This window comes from Antechinus flavipes, chromosome 2 (genome assembly GCF_016432865.1).
Source record: "Antechinus flavipes isolate AdamAnt ecotype Samford, QLD, Australia chromosome 2, AdamAnt_v2, whole genome shotgun sequence".
NCBI lineage: Eukaryota > Metazoa > Chordata > Mammalia > Dasyuromorphia > Dasyuridae > Antechinus > Antechinus flavipes.
The window spans coordinates 367,900,721-367,923,039 of record NC_067399.1 but is presented as its reverse complement, the minus strand read 5'-3'; the positions used below and the strand labels follow the sequence as shown (position 1 = coordinate 367,923,039).

Here is a 22,319-nt window from a genome sequence, read left to right as displayed (position 1 = left end):
ACACTCTTCCCCCATCTTAGCATCCTTTCCTTCTCTCTTCCCCGTCTAAATTCCTACTTCTAGATATTACTCAATCTTATTATGATATAGAGGAGTCAGGAGTATTTGGGTTCAAATTTCATTTCAGACTCTTACTAGCTATATAAGCAAAGCTTTGTCATCAGTAAAATGAGGGGGTTGGATTCTATGACCTTCCATGTCCTTTCTAGTTCTAAATCTATGAGCTAGGATCCTTCCAGAAGCCTTCCCAGCCTTCTGAATGCCCCTTGCTTTTCAGTGCACTAATTGCAAAAATTCATCTGTTGACCAACTACTGTTCTTTCTGCCTTATGTTCTTTTTCCAAATACATGCAAAGATAGTTTTCAACACTCACCTTTATAGAACTTTGTGGGCCAAATTTCCCCCCTCTTACTTCCCCCACCCAAGACAGCAAGCAATCCAACATAGATTAAATGTGTAATTCTTCTAAACATATTTCCATATTTTTCATGCTGCAGAAAAAAATGAGATTAAAAGGAAAAAAAATGAGAAAGAAAAACAAACAGCAACAACAAAAAAGCAAAAATACTATGCTTTGATCCGCATTTAATTTCCATAGTTCTCTCTCTGGATGCAGATGCCACTTTCTATCCCAAGTCTATTGGAATTGTCTTGAATCATCTCATTGTTGAAAAAAGCCAAGTCCATCACAGTTGATCATCATATAACCTTGTTATTGTCTATCATGTTCTCTTGGGTCTGCTCACTTCACTCAGCATCAGTTCATGTAAAACTTTCCAGGTTTTTCTGAATTCAGCCTGCTTGTCTTTTCTTATGGAACACTAATATTCCATAACATTCATATACCATAACTTATTCAGCCATTCTCCAACTGATGGGCTTTCCATCACTTTACAGTTCCTTGCCATTACAAAAAGGACTACTACAAATGTTTTTACACATGTGGGTTCTTTTCCTTCTCTTTTATGATCTCTTTGGGTTACAGATCCAGTAGAGACCCTGCTTCTGTCTTATCTCCCAAACTTAAATGCTTGTTGATCTATCGATTTTTAGTTCTCCTTCACCAAATCATGATTTCTCAGGGATTGTTGCCTAAATTTGTTCCTCCTTCCCCTTGTTGTTCAGTCATTTTTCAGTCATGTCTGACTCCTTGTCAGAAAACTGAACTTAGAGTTTTCTTGGAAAAAAAAAAATACTGGAGTGATTTGTCCTTCTTCAGCTCATTTTACTGATGAGGAAACTGAGGCAAACAGTGACTTATCTAGAATCACACAGCTAGTAAGAGTCTGAGGCCAGATTTGAATGCAGGCAGATGAGTCTTCCTGATGCCAGGCTGGGGAGGTGAGAATGGAGTGGGGGCAATGCTATCTACTGCATCCAGTAGCTGCCCACCTATTCCCACCGAGCTTAAATATGAGATAGGACCCAGAAGGGGGGGGGGTTCCTCTGGAAAGGTATGAATTGAATGGAATTAGGACATCTCATTTAAGTTTCTTCTTTCATTTCTGATTGCCCTCTGGGGAAGAGGAAATAAGGGAACTTCAACATTGACTTCAAGAGGTAGGAAAGGGGAGGGGAGGATAACAGACAAGGGGGATCATCATCAGTCCCAGGGTAAATTACTGCCGCTGAAGGATCACAGGAACTACTGTAGAGCTAAAAGTAAATACAGAGATCATCTTTCACAAATGACTTGCCCAAGGTGACCTAGGCAGTGAGAAATAGAGGAAGGATTCATTGCCTAGCTCTTGTCTAGAGCCAGAGAGGCTGGGTTCAAATCTTGGAGGATGCTTACTGCTCAAGGGACTTGAAATAAGTTATTTGACTTCTACAGCCCTGTTTTCCTCCCCCCCCCCTCGCCTTTTCTATTTTTTTTTTTAATGGCAACCAGGTTAAGTGAATTGCCCAGGATTACACAGCTAGTAAGCATCTGAAGTCACATTTGAATTCCTGACTCTAGGGCCGGTGCTCTAATCACTGCACCACCTTATTGCCCTCTCGATTTCCTTTTCTGTAAAATGTGGGGGTTGAAATGTCCTTTGAAGTCTATTCCAGCTCTAAATTTATGATTTTGTTCCATAAGTGATCTTTCTATTTGAACTAAGAAGTCTCTTGGCCCCTGCTACTTCCTGAAGTGCCAGCTACCTAGGAGTCCACTAAAATGCTGCCTAGGCTTTGCTGGGAATCTATTTTTCCTCTGGCTGCAACTGAATCTGACTATTCCTCCTCCCTTCCCCCCATTACCCAACAAATATTCCCAGCTGAAACTGAGGCAGTGGGAATGGGACCCGATCTCTTCTTTTTCTATCCTTGCCCTTGAGTCCCTTGTAAGTCTGCAGCTGTTGACTATCATTATCCTAGCCAGGAGGTCCTGGGACCTGGCAGCCCTAAGGGGCTGCAATGAATTCTCTGCAGCATCTGTGGGATGGACATGGGCTCATCTGGAGCAGCAGTCCCTGGTCATATTGCCATTCCAAATGTGGGCCACAGACAGGTGGGAGAATAAAGAGAATGCTCTGGTCAGGCAGAAGGGGTAAAAGGAGGATAGACACAAGAGATGCTCTGGCAGGTCAAAGGAGAAAGAGAGAGAGCTAGACATAAGGGAAACTCTGGGCAAGCTGGGAAGAGGAGAGCTTCTACAGTAGAAAAAGATGTTACAGTGGAAACAAAGTTACAGTGGAAAGATGGGCTTGCTATGGGGCCTGAGAAAAAGGCATTATTATTATGCCTCTAGCAATTCAAAATGAAGAGATTTGAAAAACCTTGCTTGGAATAATTCACAAAAAGAATAGAAAAAGGACAACTTCATTAAATTTGGGGACATCGCATAAGTGTATATCTTATTTCTCTAGTGTCTTAACTATACAAATCATGTTTCTCTTTGGAAGGCAGGAAATACAACCATTATTGATCCCATTTTACAGATGGGGAAAATAAGGACAAAAAAATTATGTGATTTGCCACTAAGTGGCCAAGACAGGACCCAAAAATACTGGCCCTTCAATCCCTAGATCCAGGGCTCTTTCCATTAATTCCTTTCCTTTGTCTTGATTTCTTAATGCCATCATTCAAAAATAAAGCCTGGCCTTGAGCTTCCCGAAAACAATCTTTAAAAACAGTAGGCAGAATAGTTTAGTGTAAGAGGGCCCCATGTATAAAATAGGAAAAAGGTGATGGGAACCAGAAGTCCGGAGTCTGAGTACTGGTTCAGACACTGTGGGTGACCTTGAACAAGTTTGCCTCAGTTTCTCTGTCTCTGTCCATTTCTCTATCTCCATTTCCCTGTCTCTCTTCCTCAGTTTCTCTTTCTATAAAAAGAGATTGAACTGGGTAGCTCCTTCCTACCACTGCTAGTTTATGGAATGGTTTATGTACATCTCTGGTGTGGTGTGAATATGAATGTAAAGGAGCCAAATAATAATTACCTGCATTTACATAATTATGTTCACAATCATTCAGTGAAGTAGGGGGCATTATTATTCCCATTTTACTGATGAGAAAACGGAGGCAGAGAGCAATTGAGTGTCTAATCTGAGATCACACAGACAGTAAAGTGTCTAAGGTTGGATTTGAACTCAACTTATTGTATGGGATTTGAGTTGGAAGTATGTGTACAACAACACTCTTGGATGAGTATTTCAGGGAATATGTGTCCAAGATGAGTATAAATGAGTATATCTGATAAAGTGTATGCAGGTTTTGGAGGTGAGGGCTTCTGTGAGTGGTGCCTGATATGTAAATATGCAGAGGTAAGTCTGTGTATGGAAGAGATTATTTGTGAGTCTGAGTTATGTCTGGGGAAAGTAAGTGTGAATCTGTGAATGTGAAGAAAGAGAAGCAGGAACAAGATTTTGTGATCATGCTTGGGAGGAATGTGTCTGAGGGAGTGAGAGTGTGGATCTGTGCCTATTCCTGTGTGAATCAAAGGTTAAGCTTTTCCCATGGGTGGAAACACAGCTAATTAAAATGTTAAATCCAATCTTTGCAGTTGGCACACAGTAGGGACTTAGTAAATGTTTCTTTATTCACAAAAGGAGAAAAATTGAACCTCAGGAAATGATCTCCAGCTTGAAGGGCTTGGAAACAGGGAAGGTAGTCCAGACTTCCAAATCACTTCGGGTTAAATACATTTATTAAGGATCCGCTATGTGTGAGGAAGGCATGTGAGCAGCTCTTGGGAGGAAGGGAACAGACTCTTAATAAACGCCTACGAAGTGCCCACACACAGTGCTAAGCGCTTCAATGAGCTTACACTTTCTAATGTTCCAATATGGATAGGGTGTAAATTCGGAAAAAGGGGTGAGTGGGAGAGAACATGGGGTGGTGAGGGCAGAGGCTTTTTAAGAGGAGGTGACGCCAGTTCTGCTTTTAGAGGCAAAGGTCAAATGATCACCAAAAGACCTCAGAGACTACCTAGTAAAACGCCCTAATTTTACAGATTAGGAAACCCGGGACCACGAAAGTTTTAGTGAACAATCCAAATTCTTGCATGTAGTGGGAGTCAGGGGTGAGACTTGAACCCAGATCCTTGGACTTCGGGGGCGGGTGGGCTGTCCAACTCATAACATCTAGTGACATCCTCCCACGCCCTATTTTACAATTCTTCGCTTCGTAAGGCTGTTATATTTAGAAGGGATATTAGGGATCATCTAGTCCAATCCCGTTTTACGGATGGGGAAGCTGAGGCTCGAGATGCAGAGGGGACTTGCCCGAAACAGAGGTAACGTCAAAACTAGCTAGATGGAGATCACAGGTGTCCAGCTCCAAGCCCAAAGCTCTTTCTACTGTCCTTGGAGCCTCCTCTCCTTCACCCCAGTCTATTTTGTCCATTCTTGGGGTCAGGGAAGCCCCGAATCAGACTGCGATATTTCCTTGCCTTGACCCGAGAGCACAGTGCTTTTCCCTGCTCCCGCACCTCGAAACCCCATCCAGGGCTGGAGAGGAGCGCATGAGCGCAAACTTAGAAGCCGGTGCGCTGTCCCGCCTCCGGCTGCTTCTATAGAACCACGGCGAGTTGGGGGAGGGGGCACTCGGGCTTGGCACGACAGTCGGCCCCCGGGGAGGAGGGGGGGCGGTGGCCGGAGTGTGAGAAGTATCGCGAGAGCGACCGGTTACCAACCTGCTCGGCGCGCGCACATATTCCTATTAAAGCTCACTCCCAGACGGGGGCTGATCCCTGCGGGGCGGGGGGAACTGGGCGCCGCAGCTGGCTGGGCGCGCACCGCTGGAGCCGCCGAAGCCTCCCAGTTGTCCAGCCCATCCCTCCTCCCTTTTTCTCCCCCTTTACCCCGCCTTCCAGGGGCCGCCCGGGGCTGGGACCAGCCCGCCCCAGGCGGAGGTGGAGAAGGGGGTGTGTGGGGTGACCTCATTCCTGCCCCGCTCCTGGAAGTCCCCGGCATCTCCGCCCCCTCTGTGCGTCCCTCCCTCCCTCAGTCCCTGGGTCCGTCCCGCCCTCCCTCCCGGCTCCGAAGTTTGGCTCCCAGCTGCGTTGCGTGCGGCCAGCCCTGCGCACGGTTTGCTCCCTCCCCGGGGCAGCTCCCGGACCGCTCCCCGCAGCCCCAACCCGGTTCCCGCAGCTCCCGCCGGGCCGCGGCTGCTTCGACGCGCACTTCCTGAAACTTTTTTTCTTTTTCTTTTCTTTTCTTTTCTTTTCTTTTTTTTTCTTTTCTTTTTTTTTTTTTTTGCGTCGGGGCCTGGGACTGGCGCGGGGGAGGGAAGGGAGAAGAAAGAGAGCAAGAAACTTCAGGACAGCGGCGAGGGTCAGCCGAACTGGGCCCCGGGGCCCGGCGGCTCGGGAAGGGCAAGGGAGTGCCGGGGCTGCCGTCGCGCAGCTCCCAATGGGGCTGAAGAAACTTTAAAAGGCGGCCCCGCTGTGGTTGGCTGGTAGCGAGATTCCGAGCAACATATGGCATTAAAAGGAGCGCAGCTGGAGGTAACATTTCTATCGCTGGGAAGTCGGAGCAGCTGACTCTCCAGCTTGCCTTGTAATTAGCAAACCGAGCACTCCTCTCCCCCGCCCCCCCTTCTCTCCCTCTCCCCCTCGCAGCAGCCTTCCCTCCCTCCTTCTCTCCCTCCCTCTCTCCTCCTTGCACACTCTCACACACTCACTCTCCTTCTCCCCCTTGGCCCGGCAGTGGTGGCTGTTCCCGGCCCCGGGTGCTGGCGCCCGCCCAGGCGGAGGGTGGGAAGGAGGCGGGGAGGGGGGGTGTCCATGCTCGGCTTGTCGCCCGGGGGGTACCCGGGGAAGGTAAGGGGGCTGTGGGCTTTGGGGAACTTGGGAGTTGAAAAGACCTCCCTTCTCCTCCTTTTCCTCGCTGTCCTCCCCACTCCAGCTTTGGGTCTGGTTCTGGCCCCGGCTCTGGATCTGGTTCTAGCTTGGGCTGTGGCTGTGAATCTGGCTCTGAGATCTGGCTCTGGCTGGGTCAGGGAGTCCAGGGTTTCGATGTAGCAAAGAAAAGTGAAGTTCATTCTCGGGGCGGGGGAAGTTTGGCTCCCATGGAGCTGGAGGAGGGGGAGGGAGGGAATAAAGGAGGGGGGGATCTGGGGGGCTCTGCAAGGGCCTGGGAAGGGGTGGGGGAGGAGGAGGAGGGCAGCTTCTGTGACCACAGTAACTTGTACTTGTGGGATTTATCTCTTCTGAGTGAGACAGACAAAGGTTAGACTGCTTTTCTTCTTCTCTTCCCATTTTTCTCTTTTTCCTTTTCTTTCCCCCTCTGGATTTCTGTGTCTTTCCCTTTCTATGTCTCTCATCTTCTCGTCTCTGACTCTTCCCAACTCGGTGTCTCTTTCTTTTCCCCTATCTCTTTCTCCCCCCTCACCTCCCCCTTCCGTCTCCCCTTCTCACCCAAGCTCTGGATCATTCTTCTATGTCTCACCCTTTCTTATCCTCACCCCTCTCCTCTTTCTCTTTCTCCCTCTATCCTAGATCTTTTTTTCCTTCCAGTCTCTTGCCGGCTATCTTTCCCCCCACTGTGTTTCTGAAGCTCTTGTTTACTTATGATCAAGTTTTTCCTGCTCTCTAGCAGGTGCCGAGGGATGGGAGAGTTAGTTTAATACAAACCAAACTCCAGCGAACAATTATTCCTGACTGGCTCTTTGCTACCTAGGCAGGGAGAGGGAGGGAGGCAGGCAGGCAGACAGGCAGGCGAGCAAGGAGGGAGGGAGAGAGAGCCAGCTAGCGAAGAGAAGAGCCGACTTGTTTGGTTACAGCTGCTAGGAGGTTTGAGTTTCCAGGCGCATTCAAGTTTTTCCTGTTTGTGCCCAGGTTATGAAGGCAGAATGGAGTTCCCGGACCACAGCCGGCAGCTGCTGCAGTGCCTGAGTCAGCAGAGACACCAAGGATTCCTGTGCGACTCCACTGTGCTTGTCGGGGAAGCTCGGTTCCAGGCTCATAGAGCTGTGCTCGCTTCCTGCAGCATGTACTTCTACCTCTTCTACAGGGACCAGTTAGACAAAAGGGAGATTGTGCATCTGAACAGTGACATTGTCACGGCCCCAGCCTTCAGCCTGCTGCTTGAATTCATGTATGAGGGCAAGCTGGAGTTGAGCAGCCTGCCTATTGAGGACATCCTAGCTGCTGCCAGCTACCTCCACATGTATGACATTGTCAAAGTCTGCAAGGGTAAACTAAAGGAAAAAGAACTAGTGATTGAGGAAGAGAAGGACAGATCTTTCCTGGGCCCTAGCATATCCCTGGGCCATGAGTTAGAGTTGCCCGGCCAGCCAAGATTCAGTCCCCTTGAGTATGATCGGTCTGGGGCCCACCCCACCTGGTCTAACAACCTCTTGGGGCCTGCCTCATTGTCCAAAAAAGCAGAGCTGAGTCCAGGACCTGGGAAGGCCAAACCCTTGGATAATGGTGTGGGGGTCTCTCTGTCTCAGAGGACTGAACTCCCAATACCCACTCCGGCCCCTGGTGACTCAGAGTGTGCTCTGGATCTGTCTCTGAAGCCCATTTCAGGGAGGGATGCCCTCCACACCTCTTACGTCTTCAGACAGCTGGCTTCTGATCATCGGCAGCAGGAAGCAGAGCTGATGGTGAAAGATGAGCAGGACTCATTGTCAGACCAGGAGGACAGCAAGGCAAGGAGTCCAGAGGGCCAACCATTTGGGCCTGTGGCTAAAAGCCTAGTCACAGGCCTGGGTCACATGTTTCATGGCCAAGAAGATGAGCTAGATCCGGAGAGGGATGAGAGCGAAGATGACCTGGATGCATCAGACCTCTCTGCTTCAGAGGTGCTGGGGCCCCCCGGTCACATCTGCATCTGTCCCCTCTGCAGCAAGGTATTCCCCAATCCCCACGTCCTGCAGCTGCACCTGAGTTCTCACTTTCGGGACAAAGATGGTGGCTCAAGGGCTCGATTGTCACCAGAAGGGTCAGTACCCACCTGCACTCTCTGTGGAAAAACCTTCTCGTGCATGTACACCCTTAAGAGGCATGAGCGGACCCACTCAGGCGAGAAGCCGTACACTTGTGTGCAGTGTGGCAAGAGCTTCCAGTACTCGCACAATCTTAGCCGGCACGCGGTGGTGCACACTCGGGAAAAGCCTCATGCCTGCAAGTGGTGTGAGCGCCGTTTTACACAATCTGGGGATTTGTACCGGCACATCCGAAAGTTCCACTGTGGCCTTGTCAAGTCCCTGGTGGTGTGAAGTGTGCTGAAGGAGTTGGGGTTGAGCTGAAGTGTGTGTGTGTGTGTGTGTGTGTGTGTGTGTGTGTGTGTGTGTGTGTGAGAAAGAGAGAGAGATTTGGAGAATGGTTGTAGCTGCGGCACCCAGCCCGAGGGGCTTTTGGGTGTAAAGCTGGGCGGTCCTACTGCAGGACAGGGACATGCAGAAACCGTTGTGGAGAGGTGGTCTTGCATCACCACTTCCTGGAATGCCTGATCTAACCTCTGAGTTGAATTCTGAAGCTGCCTCTAGAAAAGCCTTTTTTCCCAGGGATATGATTAGAGGCCAAGAGGACCTGTCTTTTGAAGTTCTTACCTCGTGATGTTTTTTCCCTTGTTTATTTGTTTTTTTTTCTTAGCTCAAAAAGAAGAGAATGTGCTTCTTAGAAACTAAAATGCTTTCTATGCTGACTTACCTATTTCTGCCAACTGGGCTCCACGCAGCAAGCATTAGGAAACAGAGAGATAGAGAGACCCCTTTAAGTTCCACTTAACATTCTCTTCTTGATCGTTTCTCAGGAGGTTTTATGTGGTTGTTTCTCATTTCCACTATTCACTTTCTAGAATTTCCTTTGAGTAAATGTCATTTTCAAGATTTCTTCTTTTATTGATCTTATGGATTGTTCATCTTCCTTCCCTGGGCCTTTTGGAATGTAAAGGGAATAATTGTAGTACTTGCCTTTTTCCTTTTGCCCTTTCCCAATGAAGAATATGTATGTCATGCAAAATGATGTCTTTGGGAATTAGTGAGCTCTATTAGAGCCTTGGGATCAGGATAGAAGCTCTTTGATATACTGGGAATAGTGGGGGCAGAATTTGGTGTTGGATGAGCCACAGAACAAACAAGACATTCCATGTTCCTGGTTCTGAGTTGGAAAGATTGGAACTGGAGGGTGGGGAATGGTAACCATGGGAGAAGACCAGGAAAGTGGCAAGTAAAGTAATAGGTGTGCCCTTGGAAAGGTAGGAACAATTGTTATTCAAGTATGTATTTTGAGGCAAGTAGTGGAAAGAACATTTGAGGTCCCCATATCCTGTCAAATGTAGGATTTAAGGCAAGAATATCCAGTAGTTAAAACTCTGTTTTAAAGACAGATTTAAGCTGGGATCAGAAATAAATGGATCCTTTGGAGTTATTAAAGGATCTGAGAGTTCACCCAAGTTGGATCCACCTTCTCTATGCAAAGTCTCAAGTGATTGCCTCTCTTTAGGGTATGGGAATTGAATGTACCTCTTAGAAGGCTTGCTGGTGGAGTCTGAGAAGGAGGTCAGATTTAACTGTCAATTATTTTTCCTCTTTGAATCCGAGTCCCTGAGTGTGTCTGAGCAAATGATGTTTGGGTGTGTTTGTGGATCTGAGTGTTGCTCAGCTGGCTGGTCTCCTAACTGAGGTGGGGCTGAGAGGGATTGACCATCCTGAGGTGGGGCTGAGCGGGATTGACCACTGGCCACTGCTTCCTCATCATCCACTCCCCCATTTACCTGGAATTTCCATAAGGTTGCTTGTTATTAATAGCACTGAGCTTACTTTCTGAAACACTTCAGATTTTTCTAGGGGGGGGTGGGGTGGGATGAGGATTTCTTTTCTTTTTTCTTTCTTTCTTTCTTTCTTTTTTTTTTTTTTTTTTTTTGCACATTTGTCTGTTTGCCCTCCCTGATCATGAGCACTGACTGTGGTAAGGAGATGTATGGTTTCAGGAGGGCCATATGGGAGCTGTTTAGCTGCAACCTGTGGGAAGGCTGTTTCTTTAAGGAACTTTGGCTTGTTCTCCTTCTTCCCTATCTACCCTAGCACCAGCCCCTTTTGAACTCTGAATGTAATGTGAAAATTCATTTTATTTATGGCATGTGTCTCATTTCATTACCTGACTGTATCTGTACTTCTGCTGAAACTGTTACATGGCTTTGGAAAATGTGGTGACCTGCATTGTCGTCCTGTGGACGTGTGACTCTGTATTGTGGTCTTAGCCTACTGAATAATATATCAATACATACTTTACACATATAGATAGGCATATATATATATATATATATATATATATATATATATATATATATATATATATATATATATATTGCTGTGATTGGAAATAGCACTGAGGACGAAGTCTACTAAAATTAAGTTATTTTCCTTTTCTCCTGATGAAACTTGATGTAGTATTTATTAGAAGTTTTAATTTGAAGTGATACTGTAACTGCTAGAAACCTTTTTTTGTTTTAAATGATGAGTTTATCTCCGCTGTAATGCTTCCCAAAGTTTCTTTGTTTGGTAAAGGAACGAGTAACTAATATATATTAGTATTGGTGAGAAGGGTAGCTGAAGTTTTTCTAAGTTTTTATTTTTTTACTTTAAAATTTTGCATAATGTTTTTTGTGATCTCTGTGAATAAAAGTAAATTTGCAGACTCACATATTCCATACCAAGCCCAATCCATACCCAAGTAGTAGTGAGACAGGGGACTGCAGGTAGGGCCATGTATAACTGAAGCTTCCCTTCAGTGGATGCCCTTCAAGCAGAGGGCTGATTACTCACTGGTGATCACAAAGTCTGGAGCCAAAAAGGACTTTACAAGTCATGTCTAATTCCCTCCTTTTACAAATGGGGAAACAGGCTCAAGGGGAGAAGGGACTTGTCTAAATTTATCTAGGGAATCATCAGCAAAGCCAGATCTGGAACCTACATCCCCAGCCTTGACATGACAAAGGTATCCAAGACCACAGAAAAGCTTTTTGCTTTTGTGCAGATTGGACCTAGGTGATACTTAAAGTTCTTTCCAACTTTGTGATGCTGTGAGCTTAGATGAGCTTAGATCTTTTAGTTTAGAAAAACCTACAGGCTAGGGAAGACAGGTGGGTGTCAGGGGCTCCAAGGTGTGGTAATTGTGGGGAAAAATAAGAAAATACTTGAACTCTCGCTGTAGAGATGCTGTCTTCCTGGCTCCTGCCATTGGGCAGCTCTAACAAGGACTTTTGCACTTGTGTCTGTATTCTGCTGAAGTGTGTGCCTGTGTGTGATGTGTGTGACTGTGTATATATGTGTGTGAGTGTTTGAAGACCATAGGTCTGAGCACAGCTCTTCCCACAGTGGGTCACTTCCTGGTGGAACAGTTGGGAGATGCTGCTGCACACTCTCTCCCATGTGGGTGATTCCAGTCCTGGAGAGTTTATTTTCTTGGAGAGCGGTCCTGCCTTGACTCGTTAACACTGGGTTTGTCGTCATCTGCAAACAAATACTGTGAAGTTAATGTAAAAAAAATCATCAATTTTTAATTTTTTAATCAATGCAGTTCAGATTAAATATGTATATTTAAAAACTAATTTTTGTGGGAGAGTTTTATAGCAAACAAACCTACAGCCTGTAGTAAAGCTAATCGAATGAAATCTATTTTATCAAATGGTTCAATCCCTGTTTTCTAGTGAATTTCTTTCCTTCTGTAAATGGTGATTGGTTAGTCCAAAGGAGATGATCGCAGAGCCTGTAGGACCTTTGGGAAAAGTGATGATTTTCAAGGTGTCATCTTCATTTTGCAGCTGTATCCATGTGTGCTGTCAAACTGTGACAATCTTGACTGGGAATTGCTGTCTCTCCGTTTTTTGCAAAAATAATAAAAACAACCCACCCTCCTCCTAGTATTTACTGTTGGAGTCATCCTTGAAGCTGGGCCTTGCTTCTGGGAGATGTAGAGGCTAGGGAGGTGGCCTTATTGGCTCAAAGAATAGTCCTTGGGATGAGGAGTTGGGGGTATAGAGCTCAGAGTTTTTGGGCAAAGATGTTCTTGGGGTGGGGGGATTAGATTCCAATTAAAGAAATTAGCCAAAGTTGATTATTCCAGGGTGAGTGGGCAGAGAGTTGCTGGAGTGGATGCATTAATAGGAGCTTTCCATTCTTCCTTTTGGGAAGAAAATGGCTCATTCTAATCTTGCAAATTAAATTGAAAATTCTACCAGCTCATGTTGACCCTTCCCCTAATTTGCACTCCTCCTCCAATTTTTGAAGCACTTTTACAATTTTCTCATTTGATCCTCACGACAAACCCGGACATAAGTGCTATTATCCCCCATTTTATAGATGACAGAGACAAATAGGTTAAGTGACTTTCCCAGAGGGATACAACTAGTAAGTGCCTGAGGTAGGATTTGAATTCAGCTCTTTTGATTCAAGACTTAGTTCTCTATCTACTTTGCCACCTACCTGGACCAGATGATGTTTTGATAAAAAATACAGAGTACCACTCCTAATTCGAACTATCTGTGTGACATTGGGCAAGTCATAATCCCTTTTGGTCCTCAGTTATTACCTAGACCTAGAATAGAAATGTCTGCCTTGCTGACCTCACTGAGCCATCATAAAGATTTCTATGGGTAATGATTATGAAGCTCTCAGGCAAGACATCAATTTTTGTTCTGCAGACCCTAAGGTGCTTCGAGGAGGCAGAGATTGGTCTGTCTCTAAAATCTATAGATGGTATCCTGTTTGGCCCTGCTGAAGAGGGTTAAAGAGCCTGGGACCAGATACAGAAGGGAGAGATCTTGTCACAAGTGGAATCTCAACAAAGGGAACTTGAATGGTTGAAGGACTTGGACTGGGGCCTTCTGAAGTCCCTTCCAATTTCTGAGAAGCTAAGGATATGGAAGACATTGCTTATGGGCTGTGGGCTGTTATTTTGAAATACTAATTGGATTCTATGGTTCTAGGAATCCTTTTTGCTAATAACATTGTCAAGCATCTAATGTGTTAGAGGCTGGTAGTGAAGTATATAGAAATCAGGAAGACTGGAATTCAAATCTTCCCTTCAACAGTAGCATAGTCACCCTATACAAGACACTTAATCTGTTTGCCTCGGTTTCCTTATCTGTCACATGGAGATAAAAACAGCACCTACCTCCCAAGGTTGTTGTGAGGATCAAAAGAGAATTGTAAAGTGTTTAGCACAATGCCTGGTACATAATATTGTTTGTTATTTAGTCAATAAGTCATTGTCCAACTTTTGAGTTTTCTTGGTAAAGATACTGGAATGGGTTGCCATTTCCTTCTCCAGTGGTTAAACAAATTGAGGTTAAATTACTTGCCTTAGAGTCACACAACTAGTAAATTTTTGAGGTCACATTTAAACTGTTCTTCTTGATTCTAGACCCAATACTCTATACACTGAACTACCTAGCTGCCCTAGCACTTAGTAGGTACTATAAAACTGCGTATTCTCTTGCCTTGGTGCAACTTTAGGCTTGTGAAACACCATGTGTGAAACTCTGAATCTAGGATTCCAGCTCTTTTTATTTTCTTTTAAATATATTCTATTGATTTCTTTTGTCTTTACATCATTACAGCATTTCCCCACTTCCCCTTCCAGATTGAACCCTTCCTTGTGACAAAGAAAAACAATTAAGCAAAAACATATACTAGAAGGTACGATTAAAATGTATTCAATATTAACCTCTGGTTGTCCCCCATCTCCCTGCCCTGAGGAAGAAGGTATTGTTGCATTATCTTTATCCAGGGATCTTCCTTGGTCCAGTTGGTTCTAATGATATGAAGCCACATTGAAGGACCATGGTCTTCCTTCCCCACTCCTGTTCTGCTGCTCTCTTGTCACATCTAGGCCATCTCTTTCTCTCCTTCAAATCCCACGACAAACGTCACTGCCTTAAGGGCTTCCCAGATTACACAAGTCGTTTGTGCTGGGACCTCTCTCAACACTTAAAGGCTTGTTTCTTTTTTTTTTTTCAATTTTATTTTCAGTTCCAAATTCCCTCCCCTTCCCCTACCCACTGAGAAGGCAAGAAAAACAAAACCTATTGCAAATATCTCATGCAAAACAAATTCCTACTTTAGTGGGAATTTGGAGGAAGAATGAAAGAAATTAAGAAAAGGAGGAACAAACAAGTTGAATTTGTACTCTGAGTCTATTCCTTCTCTTTCTGGAGATGGATGATGGGTTTCATGATGAATCCTTTGGAATGGTGGATGGTCATTGTGTTGATCTGAGTTACCACATCTTTCAAAGTTAATCATCTCTACCATATTGTCATTGCATACATTATTCTGGTTCTACTCACTTCACTTTGCATCTCTTCATACAGATCTTTCTGAAATCATAGATATGTGTGACCATCTCTTTTTTTGCTTGTCTAGTTTTTGTCTAGCCCTCTTAAGCTACTGCTTGGTGGTTTGTCATTACAACCAACTTGTATCATATTCCATAGGACCACTGAAAAGGGACTTTAGGGATTATCAATATTTGTTTTGGACACAACTGGAGCTAAAGTGACTTGCCCAGAGTCACACAGCAAGTAGGTATCTGAGGCCGAGTCCAACTGACTCCAAGGCTGGTGGTCTATCTACTGCCGGACTTGGCTGCCCCACACAAATTATTTAGTCCAATAATGTCAGATTCACGTAGAAATGAGGCCACTTAACCATATATAAGGAAACTTTCTGCACATATTGACTTAGAAAACAAATCTATGTTTAGTTTATATATTGTATTTTTTGTTAAATATTTCCAAATTATATTTATATTAATATATATTCAATATATAAATATATTTATATTATGCATAATATAAATATATTTGTATTTTATATTTTTATTATATGTTGTGTTTTTGTATCTGACTTGATATTATTCAGCCTCCATCATAGCAAAGAAATCCTCTTTCCCACCCCTGAATGTTTAATTGAGGTTTGGCCACATCTTCTAGCCATAGTTTTTCATGAATGGGTGATGTGATCAGAAATTCCTATGTGTGTGGGCCCCATGAATTTAATTATATAATTAATTACATTCAGCTTCAATTACAATTACTAATTGATCTAAGCCTGCTAACATGACACCTGGCAGCAGGCAGTTATAGTGGGGAAGTGGCAGGCAGGTGGGCAAGCCTTACTAGCCAGTTCTCTCATAAGTGCTAATTAATTAGTTTAAATGTCTCTATTAAAAAACAAAACAAAACCAAAAAAAAAAATCCTGATGAGCCTTCACCCAGAGTTGGAAAGATTGTATGTTGTATGTGCAGGTAAGAGAATGTTATTCAGGGAGAATCTTAACTGTCACCTCTGTAACACTACAGTGAGATTATATAGATCAACAGCTCGAAGCATCCGCAAGCAATTTAGTACCAATCCCTCATTTTACTGAAGATGAACCTGGGACCCCGAGGGTAAATGACTTACATAAAGGAGTAGACTGAGAATAGGTATTAGGAATCTTTTCTTTGAACCATACTACTTTATAGATGGAGAAATAACCAAAAGAGAAGATGAGACTTAGCTCCTTTCTTTCAGTCTCATACCTTATTCAGCCCCACATATTCTGTCACACTGTGATACTGGCCTGCCAGAACGAGATCCTTCTTCTCCAGATTCAGGCATTTTTATTAGCTGGAATTTTCTTCTTCATTTCCCTTGCCTGGGTTTTTTTGAAATCCCATTTGATTCTGAAAGCCTTTCCCAGTGCCCCTTAATTCTAATATCGCCTCTCGGTAAGTTCTCTCCACTTTATCCTGGTTTGTACATAGTTGATGCATGTTGTCTCTCCTAGCAAATGTAAATTATCAAAGAAGTCTTCTCCCACACTTTGCTTCCTCAGAGCTCTTGTTCCTGGCACACAGTACACGGTTATTGAATGCTTATTGACAGCTTGATGGACATCACACAAATCAGTCAGTAACAGACTCAGGACTAAGCCATAGGTCACATGACTTTCAGGACAAGATCATCTAATATATCTCCTTATAATAGCTAATAATGGTTAGCATTTCTGTAGCTCTTTAGGATTAGTCTTTTTTAAATTAAAGCTTTTTATTTTCAAAACATATGCATGGATAATTTTTCAACATTGATCCTAGGAAAACCTTGTGTTCCAAATTTCCCCTCTTCCCCCCACTCTCCCCTAAATGGAAAGTCATCCAATATATGTTAAACATGTGCAATTCTTCTACACACATTTCTACAATTATCATGTTGCACAAGAAAAATCAGATCAAAAAGGAAAAAAAATGAGAAAGAAAACAAAATGCTAGCAAACAACAACAAAAAATGAAAATCTACACTCAGTTCCCACAGTCCTCTCTCTGGGTGTAGATGGTTCTCTTCATTACAAGACCATTGGAACTGAACTGAATATCTCATTATTGAAAAGAGCCATGTCCATCAGAACTGATCATTGAATGATCTTGTTGCCATGTATGATGTTCTCCTGATTCTATTCATTTCACTTAGCATCAGTTTGTGTATGTCTCTCCAGGCCTCTCTGAAGTCATCCTGCTGATTGTTTCTTATGGAATAATAACTTATTTAGCTATTCTCCAACTGATGAGCATCCATTCAGTTTTCAGTTTCTTGCCACTACAAAAAGGGCTGCCACAAATAAGGTCAGTGTTAAGTCAAAATATATCTGTTAAAACTCAGTTAATCCTAACATCTCTGAAGATACGAACTATTATTCCATTTTACACATGAAGAAACTGAGACAGAGAATTTAAGTCATTTAATAAATGGCTGAAGTGGAATTCAAAGGAAGGTCTTTCTGACTTTAGGTACTGCCCTTGTATCTACTGCATCAAATTATTATGATGAATATTATATTCATATTATAAGGCATGTTAAGAGCTCATCTAGGGACACTTCTGTACCTTAATTGTAGGTCTTCAAGAGGTGACTAGTTAATAACTTAATGGGGAGGTTGCAAATACTGTGTGTTTGTATATAGGTTGGAGTGAATGACCTTTGGTTTTCTGGACAACCTTTCAGGCTTATTCAGAAATGGATGTGAATAGATGAGACTAAAGTTCTGGGCCAGCCAGCTAAGTGGTGCAGTGAATAGAGCAACAGTCCAGGAGGCATCTCCCCCAGTTCAAAGCTGGCCTAGGACACATAATAGCTGGGCAAATCACTTAATCCTATTTGCCTTAGTTTCCTCATCTGTAAAATAAGCTGGAGAAGGAAATAGCAAACCACTCCAGTATCTTTGCCAAGAAAACTCTAATGAGGTCACTAAGAATTAAATGCAACTAAAAAAAATGACTGACCAACAAGTGAACAATGTTCTATCTAGGACTGCCAAAAGCCAAAGCCTTACCCAGCCTGCATCTATTCCCTTAGTTCTACTTCTGACATTCTATGCAGCTTCGAAGGTCTTCTGTCCTCTTCATTTGATGAAATCTAACATATCATTTAAAGCTCAACTCAAATACTACTTTCTGAACCCCTTCTGCCCCTGGAAGACTGGACTCATGTAATATTGTTTATTATTAATATTTCTAAAAATAGTGATAGCTAACAGTTATATGGTATGTGAAGTGTTCTTCACATATTATGTCATTTGGTTATGTGCTATAGCTATTTGTGTCTAATTAGACCGTGAACTCCAAGGCATGGAATAGCAGGAAATCTGGAATTTATAGTTAGCATTTATAGGTTTAGATATTTGTTGGCTTATTACCTGACGGATCCTGATCAGAATTATGGACTTCTCTGATTCTCAGTTTCCATGACTGTAGGATAAAGGGATTGAACTAGATAAAATTTCAATTTCTTTCCAGTTCCAAATTCTATGGATTAAAGATTCATTAGGGTAGAAACTCTTGTCTTCCTTAGTTCCTTCAGCATCAAGTAGATGTTAAACTCTGTAGGAACTAAATGAATATTTGTCTAATTAGATTAAAATAATGAATCTCCATTCACATAAGAGAAAACAGAGATCCTAAAAAGTGTCAAGTGAGTGTGGGATCACCTGAGCCAAGTTCAAATCCCAGCTCTGCTAATTGGTTTCTATTATCTTGAGTAAGTCCTTACTCAACACTTCCTTTTATAATAGATTATACTTCAGCTGGACTACAGCAGAGGACCAGTAGGTGGCAGCAATGGGAATAGCCCAGTTATGAGAAGCCAAATAAAGGCTATTGGCTATCCTTTGGGGAACAAGTAGGGTTGGGGAGGTGGTGGGAAGTAGGGAAGGCGAGGGCGGTTAAGAACATTATGAGGATATCACCTGCAGATAGCAGTGGCCCTGATGTCTTGGAAATATGAGGGAAAGGATGAGTTGCTCTTCCACCTGCATGTAGACTGTACTAACATGATCCTTACATGGATGGCCTGTGAATATCCATCCACCTTATGATGACTAAAGGGAAAGTTCTATTGTCACTTTTCTTATGATAGTTCATTAAATACCTTTGTTTTGAAGTAATGGTTTCGTCTGGTTGACTAGTAAAAGAGGGGTTTGTTACAAGCTTGCTTCTAAGTGGCCCTGAAGGTAGTTTTTTTAAGAGCTCCAGGTATGTGATTCTCTGAACTTCTGATTTGAGTCTTCTAACTCCAAATCAACCGGGCTTTACTCTCCACCCCGTGTTTGTCTTCTCAGGATCTGCTTTGGAGCATTTCCTTTACTCCACCATTTCTGTCCACTCTGCCCTTCCTGTCTCTCAGTTGAATGGAGATGCTTTCCCCTTTGCATCTTCATCTAACCTAGTCAAGTGCTTTATTTATATTTTTTTTAAAAAGAATTGAGACAGAAATGAACAAAACAAAATAAGACAAGACTTAGAAGTAATAGTCTGGTAAGATCTCTTTCTGGGCCATCGAACCTCTAGAAAACTATAATTTAGTTGTGGACTAGCTGGGACAGAGAGGCCCATTCTCTGGTCTCTGTTGCTGACTCACTTTAGTGAAGTCCCTTTTCCTCCTGGGCCTCAGTTTTCCAACTATAAAATGAAGAGTTAGACTGGACAGTATCAAAGGATTCAGAGAAAGAATAGTTGGAATATAATAGTTTAATATTTTGATGAGAATTTTAGCTGAAGAGGATTGAGAAGCTCTCAACCATGGAATTCTGAAGATCCAAGAAGAAATGAATATAATGAGAAAAAAAGAAAAGCTGCCCAAAGAGACCGGTATGTATGCACAGGGTCTTATTAACAAACTCTGATTATAGAAGGATATGTATAGAAGATGTAACCAAGGAAAAGTAATTAAGTATGAATAAGAAAAAGCAGCATGGCTGTATGGGAATAGTTAACATTATGAGAATAGTGTGGAATCTTAAAGCCCAGAACAAACTGAGATTGGCAACAAATGATGAGGACAATGAAAGTGGGGGGGGGGGGTGTGCGCGTGTGTGTGTGTGTGTGTGTGTGTGTGTGTGTGTGTTTTAAAGTGGCATCAAGAGTGACAGAAGGATTATAGAGAAAGGACTGAATCATTGGGTTGGATATGTGATAATGAATATTCTCAAGAAGGCTCATACTACTTAAATCTTATTTTGTTTCTGTTTTATTTCCCGGGGGGGGGGGGGGGGGGGGGGTATTTTAGCAGGTGCAAAAAAACCTTAAATAAGTGAGATTTATTAGCAACTAACTATCCTCAATGAATTCAAACAGAGATCTCACCTGGTCTGTAGAACTGGGATTTTGCTCCAGGACACTGAAATTAAAAAGGCCTTCCCAATTTAAAAAGAATACTCTGTAAAGAAGACAATGTTGAAAATAGTTACATTTACATTTTGAGAGTGCTCATTCTTTTTCTATAACATGGAAAAATTTTGAGCCTACCATCGCATTAGCAAGAGTAATTAAACTAGGAAGTTACTGTGGGCCAATGATTGTGCTCCATCTACATGGTTGAGCTGTACTCCAGTAAGCTATTTCTTGACCCAATCCCTCTCTCCCATGTAGCTTCTGTAAACAATGGCCTTCATTTGTTCCCTTCCACTCAGTTGAATCTGTTCCACTTGTTTCTTGTATTATTTTAATTTTATGAATTGTAAAACTGATTTGAGGGGATGTCCTAGAATGTCTAGGGCACTAAAACTGCTATTTATGGTTCTGAATCCAAGTCATCATTTTGGAATGGACAGATTACATTGTAGGTTACCGGTAAAATATGATTGCTGAGTTACTGTTGATCTTTGAAAGATCTTAGAGAATTAGGGGTAGCTAGGTAGCACAGTAGATAGAGTGCTAGACAAATCCACTCTCAATACTTATTACCTTTGTGATCCTAGACAGGTCACTTATCCTGTTGGCTTAGGGTTTGAGATAATTATTCCAAGAATACCTGACACATAGTAAGTACTATATGTTAATTATTATTATTATTCATTAGGAGAGATACCACAAGATTGGAAAAGAGCAAATTTTCCAATTTTTAAAAAAAAAAGGGGGGGAAGAGTTTTCATACTATAGATTAGTAAACTTGTTCCTGGCAAAATTCTAGGTCATTTTGTAAAGGGAAGTTTTTTCAAAATTTAGAAAAGGGCATTGGAATCCCTAAGAGCTTCATGAAGAACAAATTGTGCCAAGCTAATGTCCTCTCTTTCTTGACCAGAGGAATGTTGTTGAAATAGTATAATTAGATTAAACTAAAGCATTTGCAAAGCCTTCTGCGTACTGAGTCTTCATACAAAGCTTTGCTTGTGGATGAGATGGAAAGATACTGGTAGGTGATAATGCAGTTGGATAGATTATATCTGGCTGAATGACTGTCCCCAAAGAGTTGTCATTAATAGGTTGATGCCAGCTTGGAGGGTGGTCTCTAGTATAATGCTCCTAGGATGCATTATTGAGCTTCTTTGGCACAGCATTTTTTATCAGTGACTTGGATGAAGACAAACTTGTCAAATTTGTTGGTGACACAAAGTTTAAAGGAATAGTTAATGTGTTGGATGATAGATTTCAAAAAGATCTCTCTGGGCCATGACTGATGGGTCAGATAGAATATGATGGAAGTTAATAGAGTTAAATATAAAGTCCTCCATTTGTATTCCAAATACATAAATGACTTCACAACAGCTCCTATGAAAAAGGCCATCACAAGAGTTAATACTATCTTATAAACTTCATTGAGAGGCATAGTGTCTAAAACAAGGAAGTAATGTTTCCATTATACTCTGCTTTAGTCAGACAACTTTTAGAGTAGTTTGTACCTTAGGAAAGATATTAAGCTAGTGATCATCCAGAGGAAACTGACCAAGATGGTAAAGGGCTTTGGGATGCTAGCATGTAAGAATCTTATAGAAACATAACCAGCAATTCTGGTACTCAGAACAATTTCAGTTAAGGGAGGAGGAGAGGAGCAGTGCTTTGTAAACTATGTGGTAAGTATCCCCCCACCCAACACATTAGCATGTCTCCCACTCTTTTCATAAAACAATTTATACAAAAAAATTTTTTTCTTAGTTTATATTCTTTTTTCAACCAGGCTTGTAATTTCATTGGTGTAGGGAACTTCCAATGAGGAAACTCTTTCTATTGATACTTATTGCAGACTTAGTCATAGAGGACTATCTACCAGTAAAAAGGTAAGTAATTTGCTCATATCACATAGCCAAAATGTATTAAAGACAAGATCCTCTGAGCAAGGCTTGAACTGGTCCAATGGTTTTAAGTTTTGGAGTCGAATTAAATGAAACAATTGTGGACTAAATAATCTGCAATACAAGGAAGTTTTACTGAACAATAACATAGAAGGGATAATCATTAAAGATAATAGTGTTGATTCAGTTCAGCACAGCTCATTTCATTTCTGCATTTGCCATGATGGTATACCTATTCAGACAGATGACTTTACTAGCTGTATTAAACAGTGGAACTTTAAAAATATATATTTTATTAACTTGATTAAATATTTTCCAATTACATGTAAAAAACTA

The 22,319-nt window shown here is 42.5% G+C and overlaps 1 protein-coding gene across 1 annotated transcript; it reads left to right on the top strand.

Annotated features, from left to right (window-relative positions):
- Positions 1-5,692: 5,692 nt before the first annotated feature.
- Positions 5,693-8,705, top strand: ZBTB42 (zinc finger and BTB domain containing 42). Its single transcript, XM_051978262.1, has 2 exons — positions 5,693-5,933; positions 7,266-8,705. Exon 2 carries the CDS (start codon positions 7,280-7,282, stop codon positions 8,651-8,653), a length of 1,374 nt encoding a protein of 457 aa, XP_051834222.1. The 5' UTR covers positions 5,693-5,933; positions 7,266-7,279; the 3' UTR covers positions 8,654-8,705.
- Positions 8,706-22,319: the final 13,614 nt, after the last annotated feature.

Excerpts from the sequence above, each read along its gene's own strand:
- ZBTB42 (XM_051978262.1), top strand. The coding sequence starts at position 7,280 with ATGGAGTTCCCGGACCACAGCCGGCAGCTGCTGCAGTGCCTGAGTCAG.